At 46.1% G+C, this 27,089-nt stretch overlaps 4 protein-coding genes across 4 annotated transcripts; 2 read left to right on the top strand and 2 right to left on the bottom strand.

Annotated features, from left to right (window-relative positions):
* Positions 1 to 15,435: 15,435 nt before the first annotated feature.
* FCK2_0 (Cytochrome P450 monooxygenase) lies at positions 15,436 to 17,439 on the top strand (the record flags this gene model as incomplete). Its single annotated transcript, XM_031149715.1, has 7 exons — positions 15,436 to 15,831; positions 15,885 to 16,170; positions 16,225 to 16,317; positions 16,371 to 16,689; positions 16,742 to 16,845; positions 16,893 to 17,032; positions 17,092 to 17,439. 7 exons carry the CDS (start codon positions 15,436 to 15,438, stop codon positions 17,437 to 17,439), a joined length of 1,686 nt encoding a protein of 561 aa, XP_031005830.1.
* Positions 17,440 to 17,995: 556 nt separating this feature from the next.
* Positions 17,996 to 22,095, top strand: mug190_0 (Meiotically up-regulated protein; the record flags this gene model as incomplete). Its single annotated transcript, XM_031149714.1, has 2 exons — positions 17,996 to 19,609; positions 19,765 to 22,095. 2 exons carry the CDS (start codon positions 17,996 to 17,998, stop codon positions 22,093 to 22,095), a joined length of 3,945 nt encoding a protein of 1,314 aa, XP_031005829.1.
* Positions 22,096 to 23,192: 1,097 nt separating this feature from the next.
* tropI_2 (Hydrolase) lies at positions 23,193 to 24,297 on the bottom strand (the record flags this gene model as incomplete). Its single annotated transcript, XM_031149713.1, has 3 exons — positions 23,193 to 23,598; positions 23,735 to 23,978; positions 24,060 to 24,297. 3 exons carry the CDS (start codon positions 24,295 to 24,297, stop codon positions 23,193 to 23,195), a joined length of 888 nt encoding a protein of 295 aa, XP_031005828.1.
* An 869-nt stretch (positions 24,298 to 25,166) lies between these two features.
* LHYA1_G004756 (uncharacterized protein) lies at positions 25,167 to 25,979 on the bottom strand (the record flags this gene model as incomplete). Its single annotated transcript, XM_031149712.1, has 2 exons — positions 25,167 to 25,266; positions 25,291 to 25,979. 2 exons carry the CDS (start codon positions 25,977 to 25,979, stop codon positions 25,167 to 25,169), a joined length of 789 nt encoding a protein of 262 aa, XP_031005827.1.
* Positions 25,980 to 27,089: the final 1,110 nt, after the last annotated feature.

Genomic DNA, 27,089 nt, shown 5'->3' with positions numbered 1-27,089 from the left:
TGCAACTTGCAGACCTAGATTACTAAAATCTTTCACCAAATACAAAACGCACGTGTGTTCCATACATATATGCAGCACGTCAGTCAAGAACTCTCGCGTTTCATTATGTTATAAACTTTGTTAATTCTTTATCGCATAATAACTTAAACATAGCACATACTCGCAGTTTTCTTGTGCGTCGTCAACAGTTATCTCATAAATCAGATACTAATTTAGTTTTTGTGGAGTTTTCAACCGTGTGTGTTCACTTTGCCGAATGCGGAGGATAACAAACATGCAGCTACCAGATACCTCGTCCCGTCCCGTAAGTTTAAGACCTAGTAAGTAAACGCCTACTAGTTGACACAAATAAACAGGGCGTCGTACATGGATTCTTTTCCCGCCGTACGATCCATAGGATTTATACCTAGGAGTCGGTCGGTCGGTCGGTCGGTCGGTCGGTCGGTCGGTCGGACATGTTGTTTAAAGGTACGGGGTATGGAGTAAGCTGATTGCGTCTTGCGGGGTCATGCTCCGAGGCACAGGACAGGACGCCTACGCCGCACGCCAGCTTGAGCTATAGGCAAAATGCATCACAATATTGACTCGGAGTACCTGCGTGCCGGATATCCCAGTTAGCGTCTTGCGTCTCTCTAAAGACTGGTGCTAATTGGCAGGGGGATAGCTTCTTCTGGTCTTGGAGGTATTCTTTCCTCCCTATTGCTCTTCAACTCCGCATTGCTGCTCGTAGGGTCAAATAATTGTCAAGTTCAAGATACATTCAGAATATACGATTCACAAAACATGAATGAACTGAGCGAAGCCTTCGGTCCTCCTCTTTTAGAAGATCCTCCATCGCTATGGGAAACGTTCTCAGAAACCGTTCAGAAATATCCAGACTACTTAGCTATTGCTTCCGTCCATCAATCGCATGACCTATTCGGAATCCCAAGTCTACCTTTGGAAGAGGGCAATAGCCAGAGTCCCTACCTGCGATGGACGTACAAGAACTTGCTGCAGGGCGTTTCTCGTCTGACTGCTGGTCTGAAAGGTGCTGGTGTCAAGGCCGGGGTGCCTATATTTAGTTTCCAGGCAAATGGCGCTGAGTATCTGCTTTCACTGCAAGTCTCACAAGGCGTTTATTTTCAAGTACTGCAATTGCTAACATACAGCAATCAGATGGTCCGCAGCTGAGATGGGGTGTGTTTATGTGCCTATTAGCCCTCGAAACTTGACCAATAAAAGTGAGGTAACGCATATGATCAAGACAGCTCTAATGACAACCCCGGGTAAAACACCAGTGGTCATTGCCGGCGACTTTGATACCGCCGTGGCATTAGACGACCTGGGACTCTGGAGTAACGCAATCAAAATCATAGTCTCAGAGTCTAGCAATTTAGATGGCTGGACTCCTTTCAAGAAGTTCATGAATGACTCCGCCGTGAACGATTCAAAGGAGACTAGCTCTGAGTATGAGCACCAATCGGAAAATATTGCACAAGGTACTGTCTTGTTCACGAGCGGAACGACATCAATGCCAAAGGGTATTTTTGCCCAACAGAATAATCAGGCTTGGTTTGTCGAAGCGTGGGCGAAAAGTCGACCGCCAGATGGGGTTTTCGCTGGCTCAAGATTTTGTTGTGTGCTCCCGAACAATCATTCCTTTGCTCACTATATGGTTTTGTGTGCTCAATCTGTTGGTGCTGCAATTGTGTACCCCGCGCCCGGCTTTGATACCACTGCTATGCTGGAAACACTTTACCAAGAAAAGGTTACTCAGGTTAGTCCGCCAATTCATGTCATTGTGTAGGGCAGATTGATCCCTGCTAACATTTGTGACAGTATGTACTTACATTCCTTTCTTTTTGAGGCGGTGATTATTCATACTCGTGATGCAGTGGTTGGCATCAGAAACTAATTGCACACGTTGAACAGCACTGTCATTATACCCACAATAATCTACGCCCTCATCGCAGGCAAGGCAGCCTATGCCCCACGATTAGAACATCTAACGCAGGTCATTGTCGGCGGCGCAGTACTGTCCCCGGAATTTAGACGTTCATGCATTCAAGTGCTCGGGGCCAAAACCGTAGAGAACTGGTATGGTATGACGGAGGGGCTATTAGTTCGCCCAGGGAACCAAGGTGATCTGTCCACACTTGTCCATGGTAACGAAGTCTCTATTGGTTGGGTGATGCCAGGCTACACTTTACGGATTGCAGATCCGGAGACTAACGTGCCTGTTCCAAGGAACACCGAGGGCGAGCTTCAAGGCTCGAGTAATGTCATCACAAAGTACATTGGAGGTGCTGGTGCAGATAGTTACTACGTTGATAACGAGATGTTGTGGTTCAAGTCAGGAGACCAGGCTAGGATGGACAGCGAGGGTCGGATATTTATCACGGGGCGTTACAAGGAGATGTGAGCTACTGATACTGAGACTTAAGAGTCGGAGCACTAATCGAAACAGGATTATTCGTGCGGGTGCCAATATTTCTCCTGCCGCAATAGAGACAGTCATAGCAAAGGACCCTCGCTTCGCCGCTCTTCTTCCTCAGATTGTCGGCACGCCAGATACTGTCGCAGGGGAAGTCCCCATCGCCGTCGTGATAAAGAATGTATATTCAGATACCAAAGAGGCAATTCGAGACACAGTTCGGAGGGGCATGGGATTGGACTTCATTCCCGATGAGGTCATTTCTGTTCAAGATTTAGGTCTATCTGATTACCCGCGTACCATGGCTGGGAAAATCCAGAAGACAAAGCTAGCCGAGGCCGTCAAAGCCTACCGAGTGAGTAGAGATGAAGAATCTATCCTCTCCGACAGCTCAGAGCTAGCTACCGTCGTCAAAAATATATGGGCTAAAGCAGCAGGATTGGAATACTCTCGATTGCCCATGGACACGCCCGTCGGAGAATTTGCTGATAGTATTACGGCAATGAGAGTCCGAGATTTTATTCGGAAGCAAACAGGCAAGAATATGCCTATAGCAGATATGGCAAAAATAGATACCATCAATGGCCAAATTGAGTATCTTCAGAAGCAACCCTCTTTAACTTCCGAGGTAGTGGCTACGAAGCGTCCAATTCGACAAGGGCCACCGGGCGCTGATGACATGGTACATCTCACGGAAGATCCAGGACTATTTGAACCGACCAAGAGATTGATTACACAAACCGTCACACCTTATGGTTTTGATTGGGACGATGTTGAGGATGTCATGCCTGCTTATGACCTCTTTAGTATGTTGGCCGAGAGGGGGGTCATTGATAGTTGGAGCTACAAGTTTGGTATTCTGACAAATAAAGCCGATAAAAAAGTAAGTCTGGACAAAGGTTCGAGGCCAAGAGCTGTCCAAAAGCTGACTTGATTCAGGAGTTAAGGACCGCACTCGAGATGATGTTTGCCAACAACAGGATCCTAGCATCTTTCCTAGTCTGGGACAAAAAGTTATTAGGATCCGATATTGCACTCCACGTAGCAGTCCGCCAGAACAAGAAAATATTTGACCTCGTAATTCAAGACGGCGGGAGCGTAAAAACGGTAGGTGAGATTATGGCGTTGACTGTCGAATACCCCTCTCATGACCACGCTGCATTTCCTGGACCATTGACACGGGCTATGATTTACCATGTTCAAGAGACTGGAAGTGCTGCCGTCGTCTTCATCTGCAACCACTCGATCATGGACGCAGCGTCAGCCCAAATATTCAGAGAAGATCTCGACAGTGCACTGGGCGGAACTGCCTCTCTCCCAGAGCATATCGACTACAAACCCTATGCCGACAGTTACTACAACTTGCGAACATCTGTGGAGGCAAATGCAGCGGCAAAGTGGCATATAGAGCGGCTCCAAGGACTAGAGTCACACCGGAAAGGACTTATTCAACCATTCCCCATATCCAAGAGCACGTTCGAAGCCAGCCTAAAAGCAGGGCCTCGAGAAGAGGTAAAAACCGCCTTTATACCACCCGGACTCGACAAACTGCGAAAGGAGCATAGCCACATCACGGCGACTGCCCTCACAAAGACAGCTTTTGCCCTGGTCCTCGTGCACCACACCGGCCACTCCCACGCCGTCTTCCAGAACTTCGAAGCAGCCCGCAAGGCTTTTCCCTTCCTTCCACCATCCTTTGAGGCTATGGGCGAGTTCGGGGCTACCGATGTAGCGGGACCTACGATGCAGGTCGTTGTTAACCTAATCCACATCAAGCCCGAGGAGACGGTCTTATCCTTACTCAACCGTGTCCAAGAAGAGCAAGCTCTACAGGTGAAACACGCCTCGGCTCCGTTCGGTCAGATCCTGAAGGGACTGGGGCCTGCTGCCGACTTACTAATTGATATTGTCGAGCATCAGGCCTTCAACTGGCTTCCTGGAATGGGGAACTATTTAAAGAATCCGTATGCGAATATGCAGGCTGTGAAAATGAATGTGACGCCTTCGATAGGTCTTGGCTTTCGCGGTGGCGTTGGTGGACCGGATTCGAATCTTGTTATTTTTCAGAGTGTCGGGCTTTCGGTGGATATTCCTACGCTTAAAAGGTTCACAATGCAGGTAGAGAAGATAACGCGGTGGTTGATGCACTCGGACAATTGGGAAGCTGGAGTGGGTGAGTTCGCGGCTATTCTTGAAGACTAAAGCTATGGATAAAGTTGAATATACTGTTCTTTTCTTGGATCACATGGTGAAAAAATCATCTGTCGGTATGAAAAGTTTATGCAGAATCAATGGTTCAACCCATGATTCAATTCCTTTTTTAAGCCAAGGGGGTACGGTACGTCAAACTTGGGACTCAAATCATGTGTAGAACTTAGATAGTCTAGGAAATTCAACATGCTTATTTTTTTTCCAAATTTACCCGAGAGTTTAGAAACAAATAGGGGGCATTAGCGTCTAAATTAGCGAGTAAACTGCAGGTAATAGAATTGCTCCACAGATATCTCACTGCTCTAACCTTCGTGATCTACTAGCCTATGCAACAGTACTTTGGACCCTCCTCCAAAAGTCTTCCGATACCTCCTTCATCTGATGTTGGTCAAAGACTTGAGCATCAAACTCAAATGAAGGTCGAATGGTATCATCATCAATTATGTAGAGAATCCTAATCAGTACATCGAACTGTTTATACGTTACCAACAAAACTTCCAACGACATATTTGAAAGAGGAATGGAGGGCGCCGAAAAAGACTTACATGCCATGGGTCCAGTATCTTCTGGAGTGGTTCGTCTATCCTTAATTTATCCGTTTCAACCGCTGCAGGACGTCGTTGAAAATTCACCGCTGTGTTAAACAGCATCACCAGCTCTACATCATTTTCAATAACTTCTCTCACATTGCTTGCTGTATGCATGCTGTCCTGTGAACGCTGGTCTTGCATTCGTTGAGCCAGGCTCGCTAGCCCAAGAGAGCCGCCTTCAGTCGAAACTTCTTGCAGATGGTAAGGAACGACGTTGATCAATGGACCAACCATATCCAGAACACCAGGAATTTCTTCGTCACGCCCGGAGACGACATACTCAAATGCTACATCCGACGAGTGCGTATAAAAGCTAAGAGTTTGTGCCCACGCGGAGTCGAAGATACTGGCGGGCGTGACGCTGTGCTCCACGCTAAATTTCTTCAGCTCTTGTGCCTTGATATCAGGTAGGTTGATGATGGTTTTGCTTGGGCTCGGCTGATGGCATACTTCGTGTGAGACGACAGGAAGAGAAAGTAGAGACGGTCGTTGGCCGCGAAGGACCGAAGCCCAATGGTTGTTGTCTGTTTCGACACGGTCAGGGCGATGAGCAACAACAAATGACTCGTAGGAAGGTGTTTCTTCCCAAGTATAAGCTGCATCCATCTCGTACGCTTCTAGAAACGCAGTTTTGATGAGTTTGAGCGACCATCCATCAATGACTAAGTGATCAAAGTCGATGTGGAGAAAATATATGTCACCATACTTAAAAAAATGGGCCCGATGGGGCAAGAAACATTCATCAACAGATGGTGCTCCGCTTGTAGCAAAATTTGGCTCGATATCCCCGGAATATGCTGAGGATGTCCGAATTTCTGGCTCTGCATTCGCCAGAACAACCTGAATAGCTGGCAATTCTCTGGCAGGATCTTGTAGAAATATGCTTCTCAAGACAGTGAACTTCTGAACCACACGTCTCCATGAGCGTATAAGCCTATCTAAAGAAATAGGATTGGAAGTGAACGAGTGGAATTCCATTTGCAAAGAGAGCACAAAAACGGCTGGGTTGGTAGCCCGCGCCTTCATAATCTCACGTTGAATTGGAGATAGAGGATAGGCATCTTCGACACGAACAGCGTGTTTATTGTTAAGACGGGACTTTAGAATATCCTCGTAACCTAAAAGGATAGTGGCTATTGACTCGGTATCCTGGAGCTCTCGAGGAGCCTCTTGGGCAGCGGTTTGACTCTGCTGGACAAGAGTCACAAGATGTCCTAGTGTTTTCGTGTTGATAATCCCACGTACTGTAACGAGCAGTCCTACTTCCTTGGCTCTAGACACAACCTGGATAGCAGCAATGGAATCTCCCCCAAAGGCAAAGAAGGATGAATTCGTTTTTATGACCTCAGGAGATACCTTCAGAACTTCACCCCACAATCTCCGTAATCTATCCGTTAGAGACCCCGGGGAAATTTCTGCAGGCCCGTTGATATCCGGGCTTCTAATCAATGTTTCGTAGTTTTCATAACTTAGGTTTTCGATCCACAGCTTGAGGAGTTTGCGATCAATCTTCCCAGAGATAAGTAAGGGCATTTTCTCCACAACAATCCACACGGATGGCACCATGTATTCGGGAAGAGTGAGAGAGAGGTTTTGTTTAATCTTTTCTGACGTAGAACTGCTTCCGCTCGAAATCTTAACGTCTGATTCGTTATGATCTCCCATAGTTGACTGATGATAGCTCAAAACCGCCACAATTTGACCTGCACAAGGCCCTTGTCTTGGGAGTGCGGCGAGAGCACTTTTTGCCGCGTTTTGAGCCATAATTTGATTCTCTATTTCACCCAACTCAATACGGAAGCCTCGCAGTTTGACTTGTGTGTCGCTTCGGCCGACAATGTGGAATGTCCCATCTGAATTATAACGTGCAAGATCGCCAGACCTGTAAAGCATCTTGAAAGGGCTCGTAGGATCAAAATTTCTCAGCCAGTCTGGTGCCGGTACGAATGCTGCATCGGTAATGGCTTTGTTACTGAGGTATCCGTCACCTAGCAGGGCACCAGAAATGACTATCTCGCCCACACAACCGATGGCGCTCAGTTGGTGGTAATTCTCAGGATTAACAATCCACATAGTAGCTCCGATGCTTCGGCCAATATTTGCAGGATGAGAATCAGTGGAGACTCGGAGGTTTCCGGAACACCACACTGCCGTTTCTGATGGACCATAAGCAGCGGTCAGTTCGACATGGTCCGCCCATCTCACTACAGTCTCCTTGGTGATGGGCTCTCCTGCGAGGACCATTGTTTTCAGTGTCGGCACGTCTTCAGGATTCAAAAGTTTGGCGACCGTGGGTACTACTAGCAATGTATTCGCTTTCAACTCGGTAATGGCTCCAGCTAGGTTGTTCAATCTGTCATTTTCTGATGGAACGCAGACACAGCCACCAAAGGCAAGGGTGGTAAAGAACTCGCCTATAGAGAGATCGAAGGTATGAGAGCCAAACTGAAGTGTTCTCCAATGTGGACCCGCACCAAATTCCGGCCCATGGTTGAGGATTGAAGTACATATCGCGGAATGGGACATGAGGATTCCCTTGGGCTTTCCTGTACTGCCAGATGTAAACAGCAGATACGCAGTGCTGGGCGGAAATGGTTTTGGAAACTTAGTCTGCGAATCGACTAAAGAGGGAAGAAGGTTGTCATCCACCAAGATGACTTGCAAAAAGAGCCCTTCCAGTATCCCAGTACTGGATTGAGATGCCAATACCAGTCGAATCTGCGCCATCTCCACAACCTTTTCAAGTCGGCCTCGGGGATGGGTAGGGTCAATAGGGACATAAATACAACCTGCCTTGAAGACTGCTAGAATTGCAACCACAGTCCAAATAGACTTTTCGAAACAAACGCCAACAAAGGCACCCGGACCCACATTGAGCTCGATAATGCGACTCGCAAGGGAGGACGACTGTTCATCAACGTCCATATATGTCAGAGAGCGTCCCAAAGAGCAAACGGCCACGGCATCTGGCTGCTTAAGTACTTGCTTTTGAAATAGATCTTGAATGCATTTGTCCTCAGTCAGAGGTGTGGTCTTATTCCACAGACGAATCTGACCTACATCATAATCACTCAATGGCGAGATAGATTCCAGCAAGGTCTCTTTCGTCGCGTTGTTTAATTGCGTGACTACTGCTTGAAACTGATGAATGAGGTTCTGCGCTTGTTGGGTCGAGAACACCCGACCATCATGTTGTATTTTGAAAGTTATAAGTGCACCATCAGAGAGTGTGAGAGTGGCCACTAGTGGATAAGGGTGTCGTTCTTTCTTCCCCAACTCACTTAAGTTCTCCAACCCCAGTTTCTGGAGGTGGGGTGCTATTGCGTCTGAAAACTCCATCGGTTGAACAACAAACAAGGTTTGAAAGTCAACAGCCGTGGAACTAGAGTTTCCTGCCAAATAAGTCCGAATTTTAGAAATGCCTGAATGTTCAAAAGCCATCATTTCAGCTGCTTGGACTCGAACCTGTGAAAGAAATGAGGCCACACTTTGCCTCCGATCAACATGCAGGGCAATGGGAACGAGGTTAAGTGTTGGACCTGTTGTTGGAGACACCCCGTCTAATGCTGGCCTTCGCCCATTATTGATAACCCCAAACCCTACATCTTCTGTCCCAGTATATTGTGACATCAAGATTGCCCATGCTGCTCGAAGCAAGAGAGCTTTTGTGACGCCAAATGGTGGATGACGTTCGACGGTAAGCGGCAGCTCAAGTGTAGAAGTCGGATCGGCTCGGAACTCGGGGACATGTGGGGGTGGAGGATACGGAGTTGGATTGATTCCAGTGAAAGCATTCTTCCAGAACTGCTCCTCTGGCAATGAGCTTGATATAATGGCAGACTTGATGAATGCAGCAAATGATTGGCGATGTGGAATAGCTTCATCTCGAAATCGTCTCGCGACTTCGTCAATGATCTCTTGCATTGACGCTGCGTCGCATAACGCGTGGTGTACAGTCCAAACAAAATGCCTCCGACGATTTAGCTTGCCATCATTCTCTGTTACTATCGAGTATCGAAAAAAGGGATCGCCTGGTTGCATAGAAACATTTGCATCCTCTTCCAGAAAGCGGGCTAGTTCGATGAATACTAGGTTCCAGTGCATGCTTTCATTCAATACGGCTTGTACAAGTCTAGGCGTTCCATCCAGACGGCAGATTCGTGTTCGTAGGACCGGGTTTGCGCGAATAGTGTCGTCCCATGCTTGTCGGAATCGGTCAAGCGAAATGTTATCAGCCAATTTGAACACCAGCTGCATCAAATACAAGTTCTTGCTGCCATCAAATTCTGTCACCAGAGACTCCTGCATTGGGCTGCATGGGTATGCAGTCTCAATACTTTCTGTAGTGGTATTGCACGACATGGAAATTTCCTTTTCCTTGTTTTGTAAAACGATGCCTGCTTCTTCCAACAAACCAAAAGCCTTAGGAGAAGGACTATGATTTATTTTATCTTCCCTGAGACTCCCTACAAGAGTTGCTTCTTCTGCTAGATCTTTCAAAGTAGCGCCCATGAAGATTTGCTCTTCATCAAGAAGAATGCCCCGTCTCTTGGCTGCCACTATCATATCATAAGCCAAAAACGAGTCGCCTCCAACCTCGAAGAAATCATCCCCATCTAGAAATTTGAATGAATCATCTTTGTTAAGCACTTTTGTCCAAATATCTCGCAACTGATTCCTTGTGGACGTTCTGTCCAGGATTTGTTTTCCAGAATCGGTATCACAGCTGTTCCTGGCCTGGAGTTATGTTAAACAAGTACTATTTATGACCCAAGCGGAAAAAGTGGAAAGTAAAATATGAATAAACTCACTTGACTAGCCTTCTGCCATGGGACACCATTTGTTTCATTGTACGAGGGTTTTAAAACCACCATCTTGAAAAATCTGAAGTAACAAAGTGATTTCGTAATGTTCTTGAATCCCAAAAGCTCAAGAGGTAACGATTACCTGCAGTACATGTCGCAGTAGTAAGTAATGTACAGGAACACTCAGCACTAATAAAAAGCTCGGAACTAATATCAGAACATACTAGGTATTTTGCTCATCACGATGCATGTCGGTTGATCCCGCTCCAAATCCTCAAGGGGTACATATGCACATGCATGCACAGGGCTGAAGCTGTGTCAACAGGGGTAACTAACGGAGTGTTATTATAGCTAGGTACCTACGTACTGCACGACACCATACGACACCCCGGACTTAATGAAGAATGGTCAATCTGCCCCTCCATATTTTCATTCATGGTCCATCTACATGCTGTGTAGGTGTTGGAAACTATTCTATTGGCTTTAAAGATTGCACACCTCTCAACAGACCAGCTATCCCTCAGTCTCTGACAATACAAAAAGTCGAAGGCAAACTACGTCAGGTCTACTAATCCTTACAACTCAATGATGTGCCAAAGCCGGTGCCAGGTTCTAGTGAGTTTCTGGTCAATATCCACGCTGCCGCTTTGAAGCATCCAAATTTCGTCATCCAACAACACTTGCATCCCGGCATATCTTTTACTTACCCCCTTTTCTATATATGATGGCTGTGGCACCATCGTCCATACCCATCTAGATTGCAGTATGGCGACCTTTTCTGGTGTTGTACCGAAGGCGCCACGCATTTTGAAACTAGGTGGTCTTATTTTCTGTTACGGAGTGACAGTGGCTCCTAAGATTGACTTTGCGATGGTGGCTGCTGTCCTAAAGCAGATCGATTTAAGAGGCTCTTTTACTAGTTCGAGGTCAGAGCTTAAAATTCGTTGGAGAGAACAAGATCAGGCCAGCCATAAGTCTAACTGTGAAAGGAGGGGATAATCTCATGCCACCAATGCATTATTTGGGAATATGAAGCTCGGCAAACAATTTGTTATCGAGGTGAATTCAACATTGTCGGGAACAGATCTGTAATTTGACACCAACATATAAGCGGTAATTATATCTTCACACAACTTGTTAATAATCAAGCTAAAGAGAAAGGCTCCGTATCACAAAATAAGTCAAATAATGTAAGTAAAAGCAAGCGTAGTGAATATACGTATCATTTTGAAAACCCTGACACTATCTATATATAACTTTCTATTTAATTCCTTATCTCAGGTTAGATATCCTTAGAACCACGAAATGAAGAATAATATCTTCAAGTTCTGAAAACACTTCGGATGCTATTACAAATCTCCATGATAGCTGTTAGTGAAGTAAAATTTGAAATGAAAGTTACCGGAATTAGAACACTCCAATCATATGACTCTATGCCGTGTCAAAACTCTATAGAAGAATAATAGTTACCACATTGTTGTACTTCCTATAAACCCCCCGCTAGCTTGGTACTAGTAAACGTAAGATCTTACATGCATATACTCCGTACTAATAGTGTCTCTCTTGGCTCTTAGCGGCATACGAAAGAAGCTGAATATGACATGACCTCCCCTATCTATCAAGGCCGGCTCGGTGCTCCGAATTAAAGTACGCGTATCGGCACTCCGAATTCTCGAAATGGAAACTTGTAAGCAGTTACTCGAGGAACCAAACTACTGATATAAATATTTGCGGTGAAACAGGACAATTTTTATGCTAAATATGTACTTCCCTTAATGAGCGCTTATAGAAGACAAACCCTCTCGCATCCCGAAGGAGTCGGCGGGCGCCTAAAGCAATAAGGTATTTCGGCACACTTAGCACGGAATAATCTGCGGCTGTGATCGGCTGTCCAGCTCGCAGCTAAGCACACATTATGATTTCTTTGAACTCTAAAAGATAATCTTCCGTTTGAAATATTTATGTTGTGAGCTGCAGGATGCAATGGCGCTAAGCCCATCCTGGCGCGCTATGCCTCCTCGGATGCCGCTTAGCCATTATTCACGGGATAATTACATAGGCTTCCACTCCTTAAAATTCGCTTTCCTTGGTCTTTTAAAATTGTTGGCAGTATAAAAGACTAAACTGATATTATTTATCTACCACTCTAGAATCTTGTTATAATATCACCGTTTCCTTATAAAAGTTAAGGTTATTAGGATTAAGATCACGAGATTAGGAAGTTGGAAACCTTTATATATGAGGATACCATTACACTTATACTATAAGACCTATCACTTTTCTTTACAAGTTATATTCCGTGGGCGGGAAATTCACGATTCCTTTAACTAAACATACCCACATATCAAGATGCGGTCGAAGTATAAATAGCCGTTTACTACTAACAAAAGTAGAAAGCTTGTCTCCGATTTAAGAAACACTTAAAAATCCGTATGGAAACTGACATGACCTTACGAGACATGCAGTAATCACTTTTTTCAAGATACAAATCTCTTTATAGTGTCACAAGTTAGTGACGTGCAATTGCATCACGTGCCATACACGTGCCATGACCTTCCTACGTTCACGCGCCTACGTCATTGAGGCTATTCCAAAGTCTGTGTGAATACAGCTTACTTCTCATTTCTATCTGAATACCTTTTATCCCTAACATTTCTTGCATTTATGTACAGGGGAATCTCCTAGAAGCTATATAAATTAGCTAGGATAAGAAAAGGCTGCTTCCTATTCCCTTCTTCCTCGGCAACAGATGCATGTAGCAGGTCCAGCCTGCCTGAGAAGTACCTTTAACCTACTAGAGCGCTCGGAGTTCAATTTGTCTGATGTAGACGGAATATACCCTTTCCCAGGACACGATAATGTCTATCAGTTCTCTTAGAGAGCGCTTCCTTCTAGGAATGACTTGCAATACTTATTGAATTTAGCATCTCAATAAAGCTTCCTCCTATGCTTTTTGAAGTCTAATGCCTATACTTTCTGCTTCTGTATTTGCCATTTTTTCAGTTGCAATTTTAGAGGGTATCGCTACAAAGGCCTATTCCGTATCCTTTCGAATTACGGTGATATCGGTTGTAGTTCCTATATTTATATTTTGGAAGCCAAACCTGCCTACTTAAATACGTAACTTCGCCACCTTTAGTAGCACAGATGTCATGATATCCACTATATCTTCAGATCGTAGTATTTCTAACATATTTCCTTCTAAAAAGTGAGTCGTTTGAGAAATGGGACTTGAAACGTCCAAGGCGTCTGAGATATTAAGGGTTGACGTGACGGGATTCTTTTCTTCGGGTGCTGTGCGGTCTTCCACGACCATGTCCGGCGAAGGCGAGAGGTCTTCGTCCTGAAATTTTTACTGGTTATTAAGACTCGTCCACACGCTTTAGTAGGGATGTAAAAAGTAAGCAATCAAAACTCTATGGCAAGTGTAGAGTTTTCGCTAAGAGAACTTTATTCCGCAAACGCCTTAATCATTTCACAGAAGTAGACTGTATGGTACTTGGTTATTTCTTGAATATCTAAAGTTCCCTACGTCTGCCTAATACTACCTATTCCTGACCGCTCTACTCCACATTTCTGTACAGACGGAACACGGTGACGGCGATGCGTAAGAGAGTTGGATTAAAATTTATGCGTCCTGATTAGTTTCAGTGGAGATGATACTCTAAGGTGCTCAAGACGCAACTATAACATGAAACAAATCGGACCGGTAAGGAGAGATAGGCGTTAAGGTAGCTTGGTTTATGAAGAGACATTAGACTATCAACGAGAGGCTTCATATGATAATACGGCTAAAATGGCACAGCTTTTGCATAGCATAATAACGCCAAGAAGCTAGTTATAAAACAATCCTTATATAGTAGATATATTTGTTAGTGTTAGAAATACAGCCCTCGCAGAGTTAGGTGACGCGGCTAGGGAACGCGTACGACGATATAAAATCCTCGTTTTCACCTACATAGTAGCTTTCTCCTTAAGCTAATATAACTTCTTTGATCCACTTCCTACCTTTATCTCCCTATCTAGCCTACGTGTCCTGCAAGAGTTCGTGATACTAGGAGGCATATAGTTTTGATAATTGGATTAATTAATTAAGAAAAATTATGCTATGCAAAATCTGTGCCATTATAGCCGTACCCTTGTAAAGGAAAAGACCTTGGTGATAAAGTTAAGTTGTAGAGAACGTGAGAGTGGCTAAGGTCGGTGGCTCGCTGTTCTTTCTCCACCAAGGGCTGATAAGCCTGATAGGGGTGCATGGTAGATCAGTTCGGCAATTGTGCTGACAGGGTAATTACCGTCTCTATTCTATTTTCCCGTGAAACGATCTCCTGCAAATCTTTAAACCTCTATGAAGGTGGCGTTACGTATGAAGCCCTCGGGAAGAGAGGCCATCACTAGAGTGCTGACATATACGGAATCTTTATTGGTTTAAAGGAGTAGATACCGCTAGTAAAGTGGGTATTTTCATTCTGATCAGCACATTTTCAAGGCGTTTGCAACCGCCCGCCTACAACGGAGTCTTATTTCCTCTCGTGTTTTGCTCTTCAAACTTGGATATCGTTGGGGGTTCCTAAAGAGTTCTAAATATAAAATCGCGGGGTAGTTCAATCCCGCCCTATCAAAAAGGCTTCGCAATACTTGAAAATCTTCAGTCAATGCCTACGCATCGCAAGAATCAAGAAATGCCTCCAAAAATAAAGGCAATGTTGATTGGAAGAGCTATAACGTGATAATATTTCTAAGCCTTTTGCGATTAGTTCAAATAAGAGAAGCACATGTTAAAGCCAAATTCGTCTGTCTACGTGCCATCGGTGGGGTCGGGTGTACTGCGGAGTCCGTAAACCCGAATGTCCTTGATCATGTCCCTCTGCCCTGTAGGAGAGTAGTGGTCTAAGCACTCCCCCTACTCCCTTTAGGAGTATTACTATTAAACATTAGGTTAAATTATAGGTATTACTACTATGAATATAAAGGGCGTAAGCAAATAATATTACTATAGCTAGGCCTTAGTAGAACTTTATAAGGACCTTATACTTCCTCTTAGGCCAAAAGTGGGAGAGGATATATTAAAGTTTAAATAGTAATACTCCCACTCGAGTAGAGGGAGTAGGAGGAATGCTTAGACTACTACTCTCCTATAGAGCAGGGGGACACGATTACATTCTTATTCAATTTATATAACGGGTATCGGCTTTAATTTATGCTTATATTCCCTGTGTTGCAACCCGTTCCGAGCCGCTCCGAGCCGATCCCGTACGGAGTAGTAAATGCAATTGTGCACAGGACGTGCCGCACTACCGATAGGGGCCCCGCGCCCCGTGGGGTACAAGAGATTGTTATAGAGACCGAAGAATCCATATCTTCACTCTGTCATCAAAAACAACTTGCAACACGCTGATATCCTCTTAATCCAATGGAAGATCTCATACAAGCCCTCAACCCATATCATGAAGTCCTACTGCTTGCGACTGTGGCGGGACTCGTCTCTCACCAAGGTTTCCGCAAGTACGAGCCCACAATCTCGGGCTTCCTAGGCGTCTTTTTTTCTCTTCAGGCCATAACCTTCCTCCAAAATTTTGTTCGGAATGGCTCCAGTCCCGAAAGTCTTGTCTCTAGCACGCTATTGGCGGCTATGTTCGGTGTGGTCTACTTGGGTGTGCTTGGGATAAGTATCGTCCTTTACCGGGTCTACTTCCATCCTCTACGGCATTACCCTGGACCCAAGCTGTCCCGAATCTCAAAGATTGAGTGGGCTTACCGCACTCGAGGGGGCCATTTCTACTTGCACATTGACAGATTACATAAAAAGGTAAAGTTCAATCCTGAAGCTTTAGCTGTGCCTGATTATTCTGACTTGTTCAGTATGGCGATATAGTCAGAGTGGGACCAAATGATCTCGCTTTCTGCGGTGTAAAAGATGTACCGCTCATCAATGGTCCTATGTCAAAAATGGCAAAAGGTGCACATATGGATGGATCTCCTTGGGCGAAGGCGCGCTCTGTCACCTTTGTGAAAGAAAGGGCCGAGCACAGAGCGCGACGCAGGATTTGGGATCAAGGCTTCACAACTTCCGCTTTGCAACAATATGAGCCACGTATTACGTCTCTGCTGGAAGCGGTTTCAGATCAATTCACAGCTCGGATAGGGCGTAGGTGTAGCCTAGGAAAGATAATCAGAGAGCCATATGCTAACTTTAGCGCAGAAGAAATAAATTTTGCCGATTGGACGTCGTTTTTCTCCTTTGATGCGATGGGAGATCTAGGATTCGGAAATGATTTTGGAATGGTCAAAAATGGTAAGCAAGAGAGGTCTGCATCGAATCTTTCGAATTATCTGACGTACAACGAGGTATACCTCATATGTATAAGGAATACATCCATAAAGCTTTAAAGATGCGCTCAGTTTGGATTAATCTCCCGTGGTGCAAGTATATCGTCAACTATCTGCCAATGGACGACGAAATGAAACAGCAGACGAAAAAGTTCGTCGATTTTGGAAACGAAAGATTTAATGCGCGCAAAGCAAAAGGAACAACCCGGGCCGATATTTTCTCTCATCTTCTTGCACAAGACGAGGAATCTGGAGGCAGGATGCCGGAAGCTGAGTTGCGGGAAGACGCCAAAGCAATTATTATTGCAGGGAGCGATACAACATCATTTGCACTTGTGTGAGCATCGATCCGTTTCTTCTGGATGCAATAGAAACTAATGCTGTCACAGTGCCGCACTCTTTCTTTTGGTCCAGAATGAGCAGGCATATGAAAAACTCGAAAAGGAAATCGACGCGCTGAATGCGAAAGGCCCGATGAGAGGAACCACCCTTGGTACACAATCTGCTCCTCCTAGTAGCTCTATACTCAACTTTTCTTAGGTCCTGAACAGGCTCCCTACCTCAATGGGGTTATCAACGAAGCTCTCCGCCTCTTTCCACCTGCTCCAGAGCCTACGCAGAGGACTTATGGAGAATCGCCGTACATCTTGAATGGGAACCTCATTCCGCCGCATACAAATGTAAGGTTTCCATATTTGCGCACCTTAACATCAATTGCTAACAACATGTCCACCCCTAGTGCTACGTCAGTAGCTATACCTTGGCAAGAGACGAAAGAAACTTCTCACAGGCCGAAAAATTTATCCCAGAGAGATGGATCGAGTCTTCTCGACCGGAGAAGTTTAACCACAACCGAAAGGCTTTTGTTCCTTTTGGCTCTGGGCTTTTCAATTGTGCTGGCAGGACACTTGCACAACTCGAACTACGCCAATTCATCGGAACCCTGTTGCATCGCTTCCACTTCAGTGCCGGACGTAACTTTAACCCCCAAGATTTCCTGTCAGCTCTCAGATCCAATGGGACTATGGAGTCTGGCAGTCTGCCCCTGTTGTTGACTGCTCGGAATGTAAAGTTGGAAGCAGCATGATAGGACAGACACTTCAAATGTTTTCAAATAGCCACTAGGTCACTGAATGATAAGTCTTGTAAGTAATGTATATTTATATCCTTTAGCTGGTTTCAAGTTCGGTGAGTGCGTGTGCGTGCACTGCCTATGTCTCTGGTGTCTGGTTGGTAGCGCTTATGTCAGCAGCTAATTCCAGCACAATCTTAACGCTCACGTGATATGTATTACAAGTTTTCTACTCCGTACGTAAGATTGTGTTCTTGGCAACGACGATCCTTGTGCCTGTGACGTTGCCATCCCGCAAGATTCAAGCACCACCAGCACAATTGCGGGGATGGCAGAAGTACTTGAGACACAGCCTCGACAGCATGGCATGATGGAAATAACGTCGAGGTAGGAATTCATCTCTTATGCATCAATTCCATTCCATTCCACTTGAATTACAACTTTGCCTGTCTGGCCTTCCTTCATACAATGCTCCGAGACAGCTAAGCTACTCTCTTCACCTTGTCCAATCAATCCACAGCAAAAGATTCCCTTGACACGCTGTTCTCGGTTTCGAACAATAAATCCAAGCATGTCTTCAGCGGCAGATTTCGATGAAGAAGCCGCTCGCCGCGACTACAAAGCACCCTACTCCCATAATCACCCTATACCTACCGTCCAGAGATACCGCGAACATCGTAGCGAGCTTGATGACAACTACAAACAAGCCGAAGAAGCACAGCACACCGAAGAAGACGACTCGCGACTCAAAAGGGCTTTCCATTCTGCAAAGACTGCCTTCAACGACAATGACGGAGACGAGAAACACCCAGCTGGCGACCCATATCCTACCTCAAATCGAAATATAGACTCGTCGGATCGGACATCCACCGACCACGACTCCAGTATCCCCACCCTTCCGTCTACAGGAACCGGGGAAGGGAAGTCTGCTAAGCAGAATGGCGATCAGAAACATGGGAAAGATGGGTCATCGGCCACTGAAGAAGCTGCCGCACATACAGACCCTAAGAAGAAACGGAAGGCGATGCAGCACAACAAACGGGATGATGGTGGACGAGAAGTGACAGACCCAATCACACATCTCCCTCTCATCATCCGAGACTCCACTGAAAAGGACCTGAAACGAGCATCTGAGAATGAACCGACCCCCGGGTCAAATCACAGATCAGGCACGGGCTTTAGCGAGTCATCGAAGTCCCCAAGCCAGCTCCAAACCGAACAAGACGAGCTACAAGACGATTTTGATGGGATGCGGAAGATGTTTCCTCCACCCGCCTTCGATGACACTCGCGCAGGGCTAACTCGCGTATATCAATCAGCATTGACCACAGCATTGAGCATCGTAGTAGGTCTTTCAGCTGTAGTTATAAGTTTATTACTATTTATGATTTCAACCTCCGGAAATACTGTTACGGAAACAAAATCCTGGTTATCAAATGAGCAAGGGAAAAATTCGAGCTGGCTATACCTGGTGTTGGTAATAGTCACATTAGTTGTATTCGTTGTTGGGTTTGCCGTGATCGTTTTGGTTCGAGGGTGGGTTGCGAAGAAGGTGCAGGCTATTTGGGAAGATGAGGTCTGGGATGCCGCGAGAGTCGAAGAACATAATTCAACCCAGTCAGGTGGACGTCTGCCTGAATCTGTTGCTTGGATGAACAGCTTGCTTAGTTCAGTCTGGCCACTCATCAACCCAGACCTGTTCACTTCTTTGGCCGACATGCTAGAAGATGTCATGCAGGCGAGTTTGCCAAAGGTCATCCGCATGGTCAGTGTGGATGACCTGGGACAAGGCAACGAAGCCATACGCGTTCTTGGTATTCGGTGGCTTCCTACAGGCGCCGCGGATCAGTCGGTAGACGAGGAAGGGAATCTCAAGAAGACCAGCAATAAGGAGGCGAATGACCGTGGCGCCCCGGGTGAAGGCCAAGAAGAGAACCTCGAGTCGAAGACTAAAGATGATGATGACCCTGAAGCTTCAAAGAAGAGTGAACAGGAGAAGAAACAGAAAGAGGAAGAGCAGCAAGCAATGCGCGAAGGCATGGAAGCCGAACAAGGCGACTTTGTCAATATGGAGCTAGCATTTGCATATCGAGCACGAAGCTCTGGTAAATCCATCAAGTCAAAGGCTAAAAATGCACATCTATACCTCAAATTCTACCTCCCAGGAGGCATATTTGTTCCCGTCGTAAGCACAACGGGTTCTTTCATATTACTCTCCCCCATCCCGTCATGTTTTATCTCATGTACTCCAACTCCGTACACATCTCCTAAAACAGGAGCTTGTTCTTTTGCTCCCGAAACACCCTTGAATAAGAATTAACTAACTCCTCCGTCATCTAGTGGGTAGAGTTGCGTGGCATCATTGGAACATTGCGGTTACGAATGCAGTTGACTCCCGACCCTCCTTTCATTAGTCTCTGTACCTTGACTTTCCTTGGCCAGCCACGAGCAGATTTATCTTGCGTTCCTCTATCGAAGCACCTTCCGAATCTGATGGATGTACCCCTCATATCATCCTTCGTTCAGTCCTCAATCGATGCTGCTCTTGCTGAATATGTTGCGCCGAAGAGTCTGACGCTCGATCTCAAAGAGATGCTTGTGGGCGATGACTTCAAGAAAGATACAGTCGCGAGAGGGGTCATTATGATTTATGTAAAGGAAGCAAGAGGCTTTAAAGAGGGTGATGGTGGTGTCGGACCCATCGAGGGCTCCAGCGATGCTTATGTTACCTGTTCGTGGGGTAAATTTGGGAAAACAATTTCATCCACTAGGGTCATCGAGAAAGACAAGAACCCCAAATGGCACGAGTGGGCGTACCTGCTGGTAACGCCAGAAGAACTCAATGCCGAGGAAAATCTCCGTCTTCAATTGTGGGACTCTGACAAATATACAGCTGATGATGATCTGGGAAGAGTTGAGGTTGATTTAAAAGAGCTTATGCACAACCCCAAAACAAACAACCAGCTTTGCGACAGGGAGGATCGATTAAAGGGCCAGGATCCAAGTGAGGACATGCCTGGCAGCATCTCTTGGTCGGTGGGCTACTTCTCGAAAACTCGAATCACGGAGGATCAACTTGTGGCTCAGACTGAAGATAAGAAAATCAAAACCAAGGATGACCTCAAGAAGCAAGTCGCTGAGACTGCCGAAGGTAAGCTCCGTGAAGCAACAGAGCACGATGAGTCAAAGGAGGCCAATCAGCAGAAGACCCAAGATTACAAGGATCGGGAAAATGCTTTAATCTGTTCCTCCCCGCCTGATCAAAAGTTCCTAAGCGGAATTTTGTCAATTCAGATCCATAATATCACCGGCCTCGCAGTCGAATCACCACAGAAAAAGGATCATGACAATACTTCCGACAGGGAAGATCAAGCTGAGCAATCCGATGACCTTCCTAGCAGCTATTGCACCATCATGTTGAACCACAAGCAGGTATACATGACACGCACGAAGCCAAAGAACGCGAATCCCTTCTTCAATGCTGGGATAGAATACTTCATCCGCGACTGGCAGAACGCTGAAATCATGATTAGCTGCAGAGACAGCCGAGAGCGAGAAAATGATGCGTTACTAGGTGTCGTATACCTCCCCTTGGCCAAGGTGTTCGAGAAACGCAGTCAAGTCATGGATATGTACCCCCTCGCTGGTGGTATGGGCTTCGGGCGTGCTCGCATCTCAATGGTATTCCGTAGCATCGAGTTGCAACTCCCCAAAGAACTTAGAGGGTGGGACTACGGAACTCTCGAGCTCAAATCTCCTGTCGTGCCCAAACGTGGACTGTCAAAAGACCTGATCGGTCATCGTATCAAACTCCGCTCCAACATGACACGCGTGAAGATGCACCCGAGCAATGGCGAGTGGCGGCCTAAACAAAACGTTTCGGTCTTTCTTCCCTGCCGCCAACGCTACGCTATGCCTCTCGTCGTCGAGTTCCGAAAATCCAGTCTAGGCCCAGATTCGACGCCCGCATTCGCTGTGTTCTGGCTGAAAGATATACCCGACGAAGAAGAGCGTACGATCACAATGGAAGTCTGGGCTGGCGGAAAAGAAAATCTCAAACGGGCCACTTCCTGCGGTGGCTACCAGGGAATGGAAGCGGATGATAAACCGCTTGGGGAGATTGAGGTTACGATGAGATTTTGGCGAGGTCTTTCAGGATACCATAAAAAATATGCGCAGAAAGATCGCAGTAGGAATATGCAGAACATCATGGAAGTGCTTGATACTGTCAACGATGAAATTCAGAGTGATAGCGAGTCGGACGATGGAAGTGATTCTGATTCCAGCGACTCGGGTAGTGAGAAGAGCGGCGGTGACAAAAGCACGAGTAAAAAGCTCGCAACGCATACCAATCAGTCGGATTCCGACTCTGATTTGCATCATGACTCTGATACAGGGAGCAAGAACCCTCTGAAGAAAGTCAAGAAGCTGAAAAAAGAGGTCATGGATGGCCATAATAACCCTGATGATGGTTCCAGGGGCGCGGTGGGCATGATGAGGGATTATAAAGATCATCATCGACAGCTGCATCGGAAGCACAAGGGTGTGATGCAATGGCGTGGTGCGAGAACCGCGGATTGGGCGTTGAGTAAGATGAGGCATGCGAAGGGAAGCATGGAGGGCTTGTTTGAGCACTCGGAGAAGAAACCTGGGGTCGAGACCGAGGTCTAAAATTTTGGCAGCAATCGAAATTGTACAGTATCATTGGTTAGCACGCCGTTGGCGGCATAAATCATAATTAGCTACAAGAAACGGTATCCTCTTTAGTTCTATCTCAGGCACGAAGATCCAGGTCAGTTCCATTGCTACAAGGCTTCCTTGAATCCGTAGAGTATTCCGCTTTTGGATATTTAGAAGATGGAAGATAGACATCAGAGAAGGAGACCGCCGTATTTAGTGTCGAGTGTCGCCGCAGCGCATTACGGTTAAAAGAATGATTTGCTTACTATTCTAGTATATAACTCTTACTATCAGTTCTGGTTATTTAGAGACTGTGGGTTATGCTGTCATTATATTATTGCTATCAATTTTCTTCATAATCTTGTATTTGACAGCTATCGGTTGTTCAGTCATATAGCTTAGTTGGTCATGAACTGGGTGGAGGGCAGGGTATAAGTTATTCACTATTAAGTGACCGTAATACTTCCCTCGTATGGTGGGGTAGTATGGCTTTCTTAAAGTGGAGTAGCATCAATAGAGTTAAAGAGTTTGCTGTCAAGATATCATTCGCTGTCAAAACGCCTAGACGTTTGCATGCCTCTCAGGCTCTGATTAAAAAGTAGGAGATGGTCTATGAAGGACTGCTTTACGCGCCATCGCTACGATAGCCACTGACGGATATACGATATGACATGATGAGTGAAGGTGGCCATGAATAGAAACATTATCTCCATTTGGGTCGCAGATATACGGAGTGGTAAGTGATGGGGAGTCTCAGATAAATACAACCAAGGGAGGCTAGTAAATGAGGTCAATGAGGGAGAGTTCAGTGTTCTTAGAAGGTGAATGAAGAATATTTCCTAGTAGTATGCAGAAAGGCATCGCCCAGATGCGGAACAAACGCTACCAAGTTTTATTACAAAGCAACTGCATGGTGTTTAACCATAACATGCATTTCCTGATAAATACATGCCCGGTACTCCACAAAGATCAGGGTGGACAACCTGTATGAACGAACATATTTGCAGATCCAACCCAACGCAAGAAAGCACGATGCATTTACAGCTACAGCTACATCTACAACCATAGCCCCAATCGACCCTCAATCATCAGGCAAACCACTTCCCAAACCACTCTACAGCCTGCACCTCTGCCTTCTCCGCACACTCCATCTCATGCACATCATCCGGATGCGTCCTGACCGCAAACCCATGCTTCGCACCCTCCATCACAACAACCTCATGATCGCCCCTCTTCTTGTCCTCGAGAATCCGCTTCATCTGCTGGATCAGGGGTGTTTTCAGCGCCATGTCACTATCGCCGATCGCGACGCTGGTCGGGATGGTGATGGCGTCTACGTCGGCCGGGACGTCGATGCTGGAGGGGTGGGCTGTGAAGCAGCAGTCAATTAGGGGGCTGAGAGTGGAGGAGGTGGAGGTGAGTTGAGAGGGGTGGCGCTGGACGCGCGATGAGGGCGTGTCGTGGGCGAGGAGGATCGCGTGTTTACCGCCCCAGCTGGGTATTGCATTAGTATTGCTTTGAGAAAAATGAGGTAGGTATGGCATGTATGTTTTCAAGGAAGCTAGGATCAAATCATTCCTATTGAAATCTAATATACCAAGGGTGTAAACTCGCATCATCGAATACGTACCAGAAACCAGCAGCACCTATCTTAAGATCATCCGTCCTAAAGGGAGGCGGAGATGTTCTCAGCGCTTGAACATATGCAAAAACCCGCGGTTTGGATACCGAAACACGGGTTTTGATTAACCACGGGATTGTTCTGATTGCTGCTTGGAGTACGTATGCCGGTTTATACACAACAGTTGTGAGCCAAGAGCCTGGTTCCATGATCTTGTCCATGAGAGCGAGGACGCTGGGGCTCAGTGAATTGCCTGTTGACCTGTCAGCTACGGGGTTCTTAATGAGATGAATCAAACATAAGGAAAGGAAAAGGAAAAAGAAACGAAACAAACCATTCATAAAATCTGGAACGTATACCAGAAATCCACCCCTTTTGGCGTAGTGGTCGGCCAGGACTCTGTTATTCACAAAGTCCCACCCGAAGGCATCAGTGATAAAGACGATTATGCCTTCAGGAGTAACTCCGTCGGCGGGCTGTGCGACGTAGGTGGGCAGGCCGTGGATACTGGTTTCTGTGCCGGTTGGATGGCTCTTGGATACACCTCCGCTGAAACAGGCAGGGCAAGACATTGTGGGGTGAAGTGATTGTTAATGCAACTCGTGGCTGAGAGATGAGTTGTGAATTCAATTGTTATTGATTTGTATATATACTTTCGAAGAAGTATGCTTCAAGTAAGGGGGACGGAAAAGTGGGGCTGTATTTACAAAGCTTTCGGACTTTTAAGCCTCAAAATGTCCGGGTGTTGTCTTATCTGTCCAATTGGAGAGGGTAACAGCATGAAATTAACATAAAGGGATAGGCGATTAAATCAATTCATGATTAAAGAAAAAAAGATAAGATATATCAATAATTGGAATTGGTGTATCTACAGGAACAATATAATTATGGAAATTTAATTCACGGAACACGCAGATGTAAAAGGGACCAGACTTCTTAGTTGGAAAGAGTGCAGTTGATTTCAGAGGGCATAGCATTCATAGGCCAGCTTAATAAGACAAGAGCGGATAGTTTGGAATTGTAAACGCCAACGATCTGAATCATATGCCTATATAGGAAAATGGCAGGGTGGGATAGGGTCAATTTACTAATATCAAACAGGTGAAAGGCTCGTAGAAGAGGGAAGTTCTTTGCGTTTGACACGACAGTTGTACTATCATAGCACTGAAGTGCCACAAAAACCTCGAAATATGATCTCTTGCAGAAATTTTCTGATCGAAAGAACGAGGAAATACCTACACGACTCTGCGCGTTAATACCCATAGAATATCTGATCATGTTACTCATACAAGGTCCTAAGGACGAAAGCTTCGCGGCTCCTCTAATTGCGTCTAAAACTCTATGGCTATGGTCGTTATGTAATGTATTTTTGGTCATCCGTCGTAATATCGTAAAATCATATACACCCATCAATCAATGAGTCTTGTCCAGGAAGTAAACTTCAAGCAAAATACTTCCCAATCTCGGTACCATGCTCGGGGAGAGCTTGCAATAGTGATTCCTGTACATCAATCAAGTCAGCAAACGTAGTTGAAAACACACTACAGATACGTGGCGAAACTTACACCAACATCTGCAAAATCTTCAACATCCCCTCCATCGGTCCTCCCTTACTTCCCCCGAACCCGACAAAGTGATCCAAGCCCCACCCATAAACCTTCTTTGGCTTCTCCTTCTTCTTTCCCTCCTCGTCACCCCCCTCCTTCCCACCCTCATGCTCGTCCGTTTCTCTACCTAACAACTCACCCCCCAGCGCTATAATCCCATGTACAGCCTTCGCAAACCCGGCGGCCGCAACCAGGGGCACAAAGGCCGCAAGTCCAGCTTTTACGGGATGCTCCTTTGCCCATCTAATGAAGCTCCTCACCCACTCTTCAATCTTAGCTGTTATCCTTTTGACAAACCCTGGTCTGGGTCTGGGTCTCGCTGTGCTATAAGGAGAAGGGGGCTTGTTTGTGGGCGAGAAGTATATGGGTCTTGGGGGAGGCGTGCGGCGTCTCTGCGGACGGGCGGTAGGGTTGTTGGAGTTGTATGAGGCAGGTTTCTGGTTGTCGTATGGTCTGGGGTTCTGGTTATTGTTTATTCGTGTTGATTGGGGAGGAGCAGCGTAGTAGTAGGATTCCTGAGCGGACGGAGGGAAAGTAGGAGGTGAGTAGGAGTGGTAGGTCCTGGGGTGGATATCGTGGTTGCAGTTATTGTTGTGGATGTGTTCTTTGGGAGAGCTCGTCGGCGGAGGGGTGGGGTAGTTTGCCATTGGGAGGGATTTGCTGAAGAGACAATGCAATTGGAAGAGGGGGATAAATGTGCGAAGCTGCAGACGCAATTGACAATGCGGAATATGAGCTTCAGGAGTATGAGAAGGAAATGAGAGAGAAGTGAGATGTTTCTTGAAATAATATGGTGGTTGGGCGGTGAGCTTGAAACTACCGATAGAGAGCTGCAGCTTCAGGGAGGTCCCGTCCCCATCCCCTGCCGAGCTCGCTAATCTTTAGTGCCCGCTGTTTCCGACAGGAGGCTTCACCTGGGCTATTCTTTGGTGCCTCTCCCCTTTTTCTTCTCCACACGTATTGGAAAGTTTATTTATTTTTACCGTACGGGAAAATAGCAGCAGGCTTAGATCTTGATGCTCTCGGGGCATCGTATTATAATCAAGTCCTAATAAGTATGATCCCATCGCGGGGACTTCTCAGATGGTTTTACGAAATATACTGGGGCCTCGGAACGGTCCGTATAACTTCTCCACCTGCCAGCCTCCCTGAATCTACTGATTCTACTCGTATGTTTCCTCAGTTCAAAAGCACTGGTAAAATCTCCGCTGCATTACCTTCGAAGACCCAATCCTTCTTCTCTGTTGCCGTCAATGTTCCGAGATGATTCTTGTCCATGCTGACCACACAGACTCTGGCACCTTTTTCTTTTGCTATATCTACAAACTTTCCAGCTGGAAATACTTCTCCTTTCGTGCCTATAACAATCATGAGATTCAGCTTCTTCTCCTTATCAATCTATGGGATGGTCTCATTATATTGTGGCACAGAGAGACTCTCCGAACCAGACGACTGCCGGTCGAAGGAGAGAAGAGCATTTCGGACAATGTGGGAGGTCTTTAACATCTGGGACTGGATCTGCCCTTATCTCATCGGTTACGATTGGTGATAGAGAGGCGATAATGTCTGCGAGAGGGTTTGGCCTGGGCTCAAACGTCGGAGCTAGCTTGGATTCTTTTTCGCTCTCTTTCTTTGCCCTTTTGACGGTCAACTCCGCAAGCTTGGATTCAACTTCTTCTGTGCTTGCTTTGTCGTTCAAAGATTGCGTGGCGGTAGGCGCAAAATGCTCGATGGCATTTTCAACTGCTAATGCGGGA

This window comes from Lachnellula hyalina (genome assembly GCF_007821495.1).
Source record: "Lachnellula hyalina strain CBS 185.66 chromosome Unknown contig00056, whole genome shotgun sequence".
NCBI classification, from domain to species: Eukaryota; Fungi; Ascomycota; class Leotiomycetes; order Helotiales; family Lachnaceae; genus Lachnellula; species Lachnellula hyalina.
Note: the sequence above shows the minus strand (reverse complement) of the source record. Positions and strands in the feature narration are given on the sequence as shown.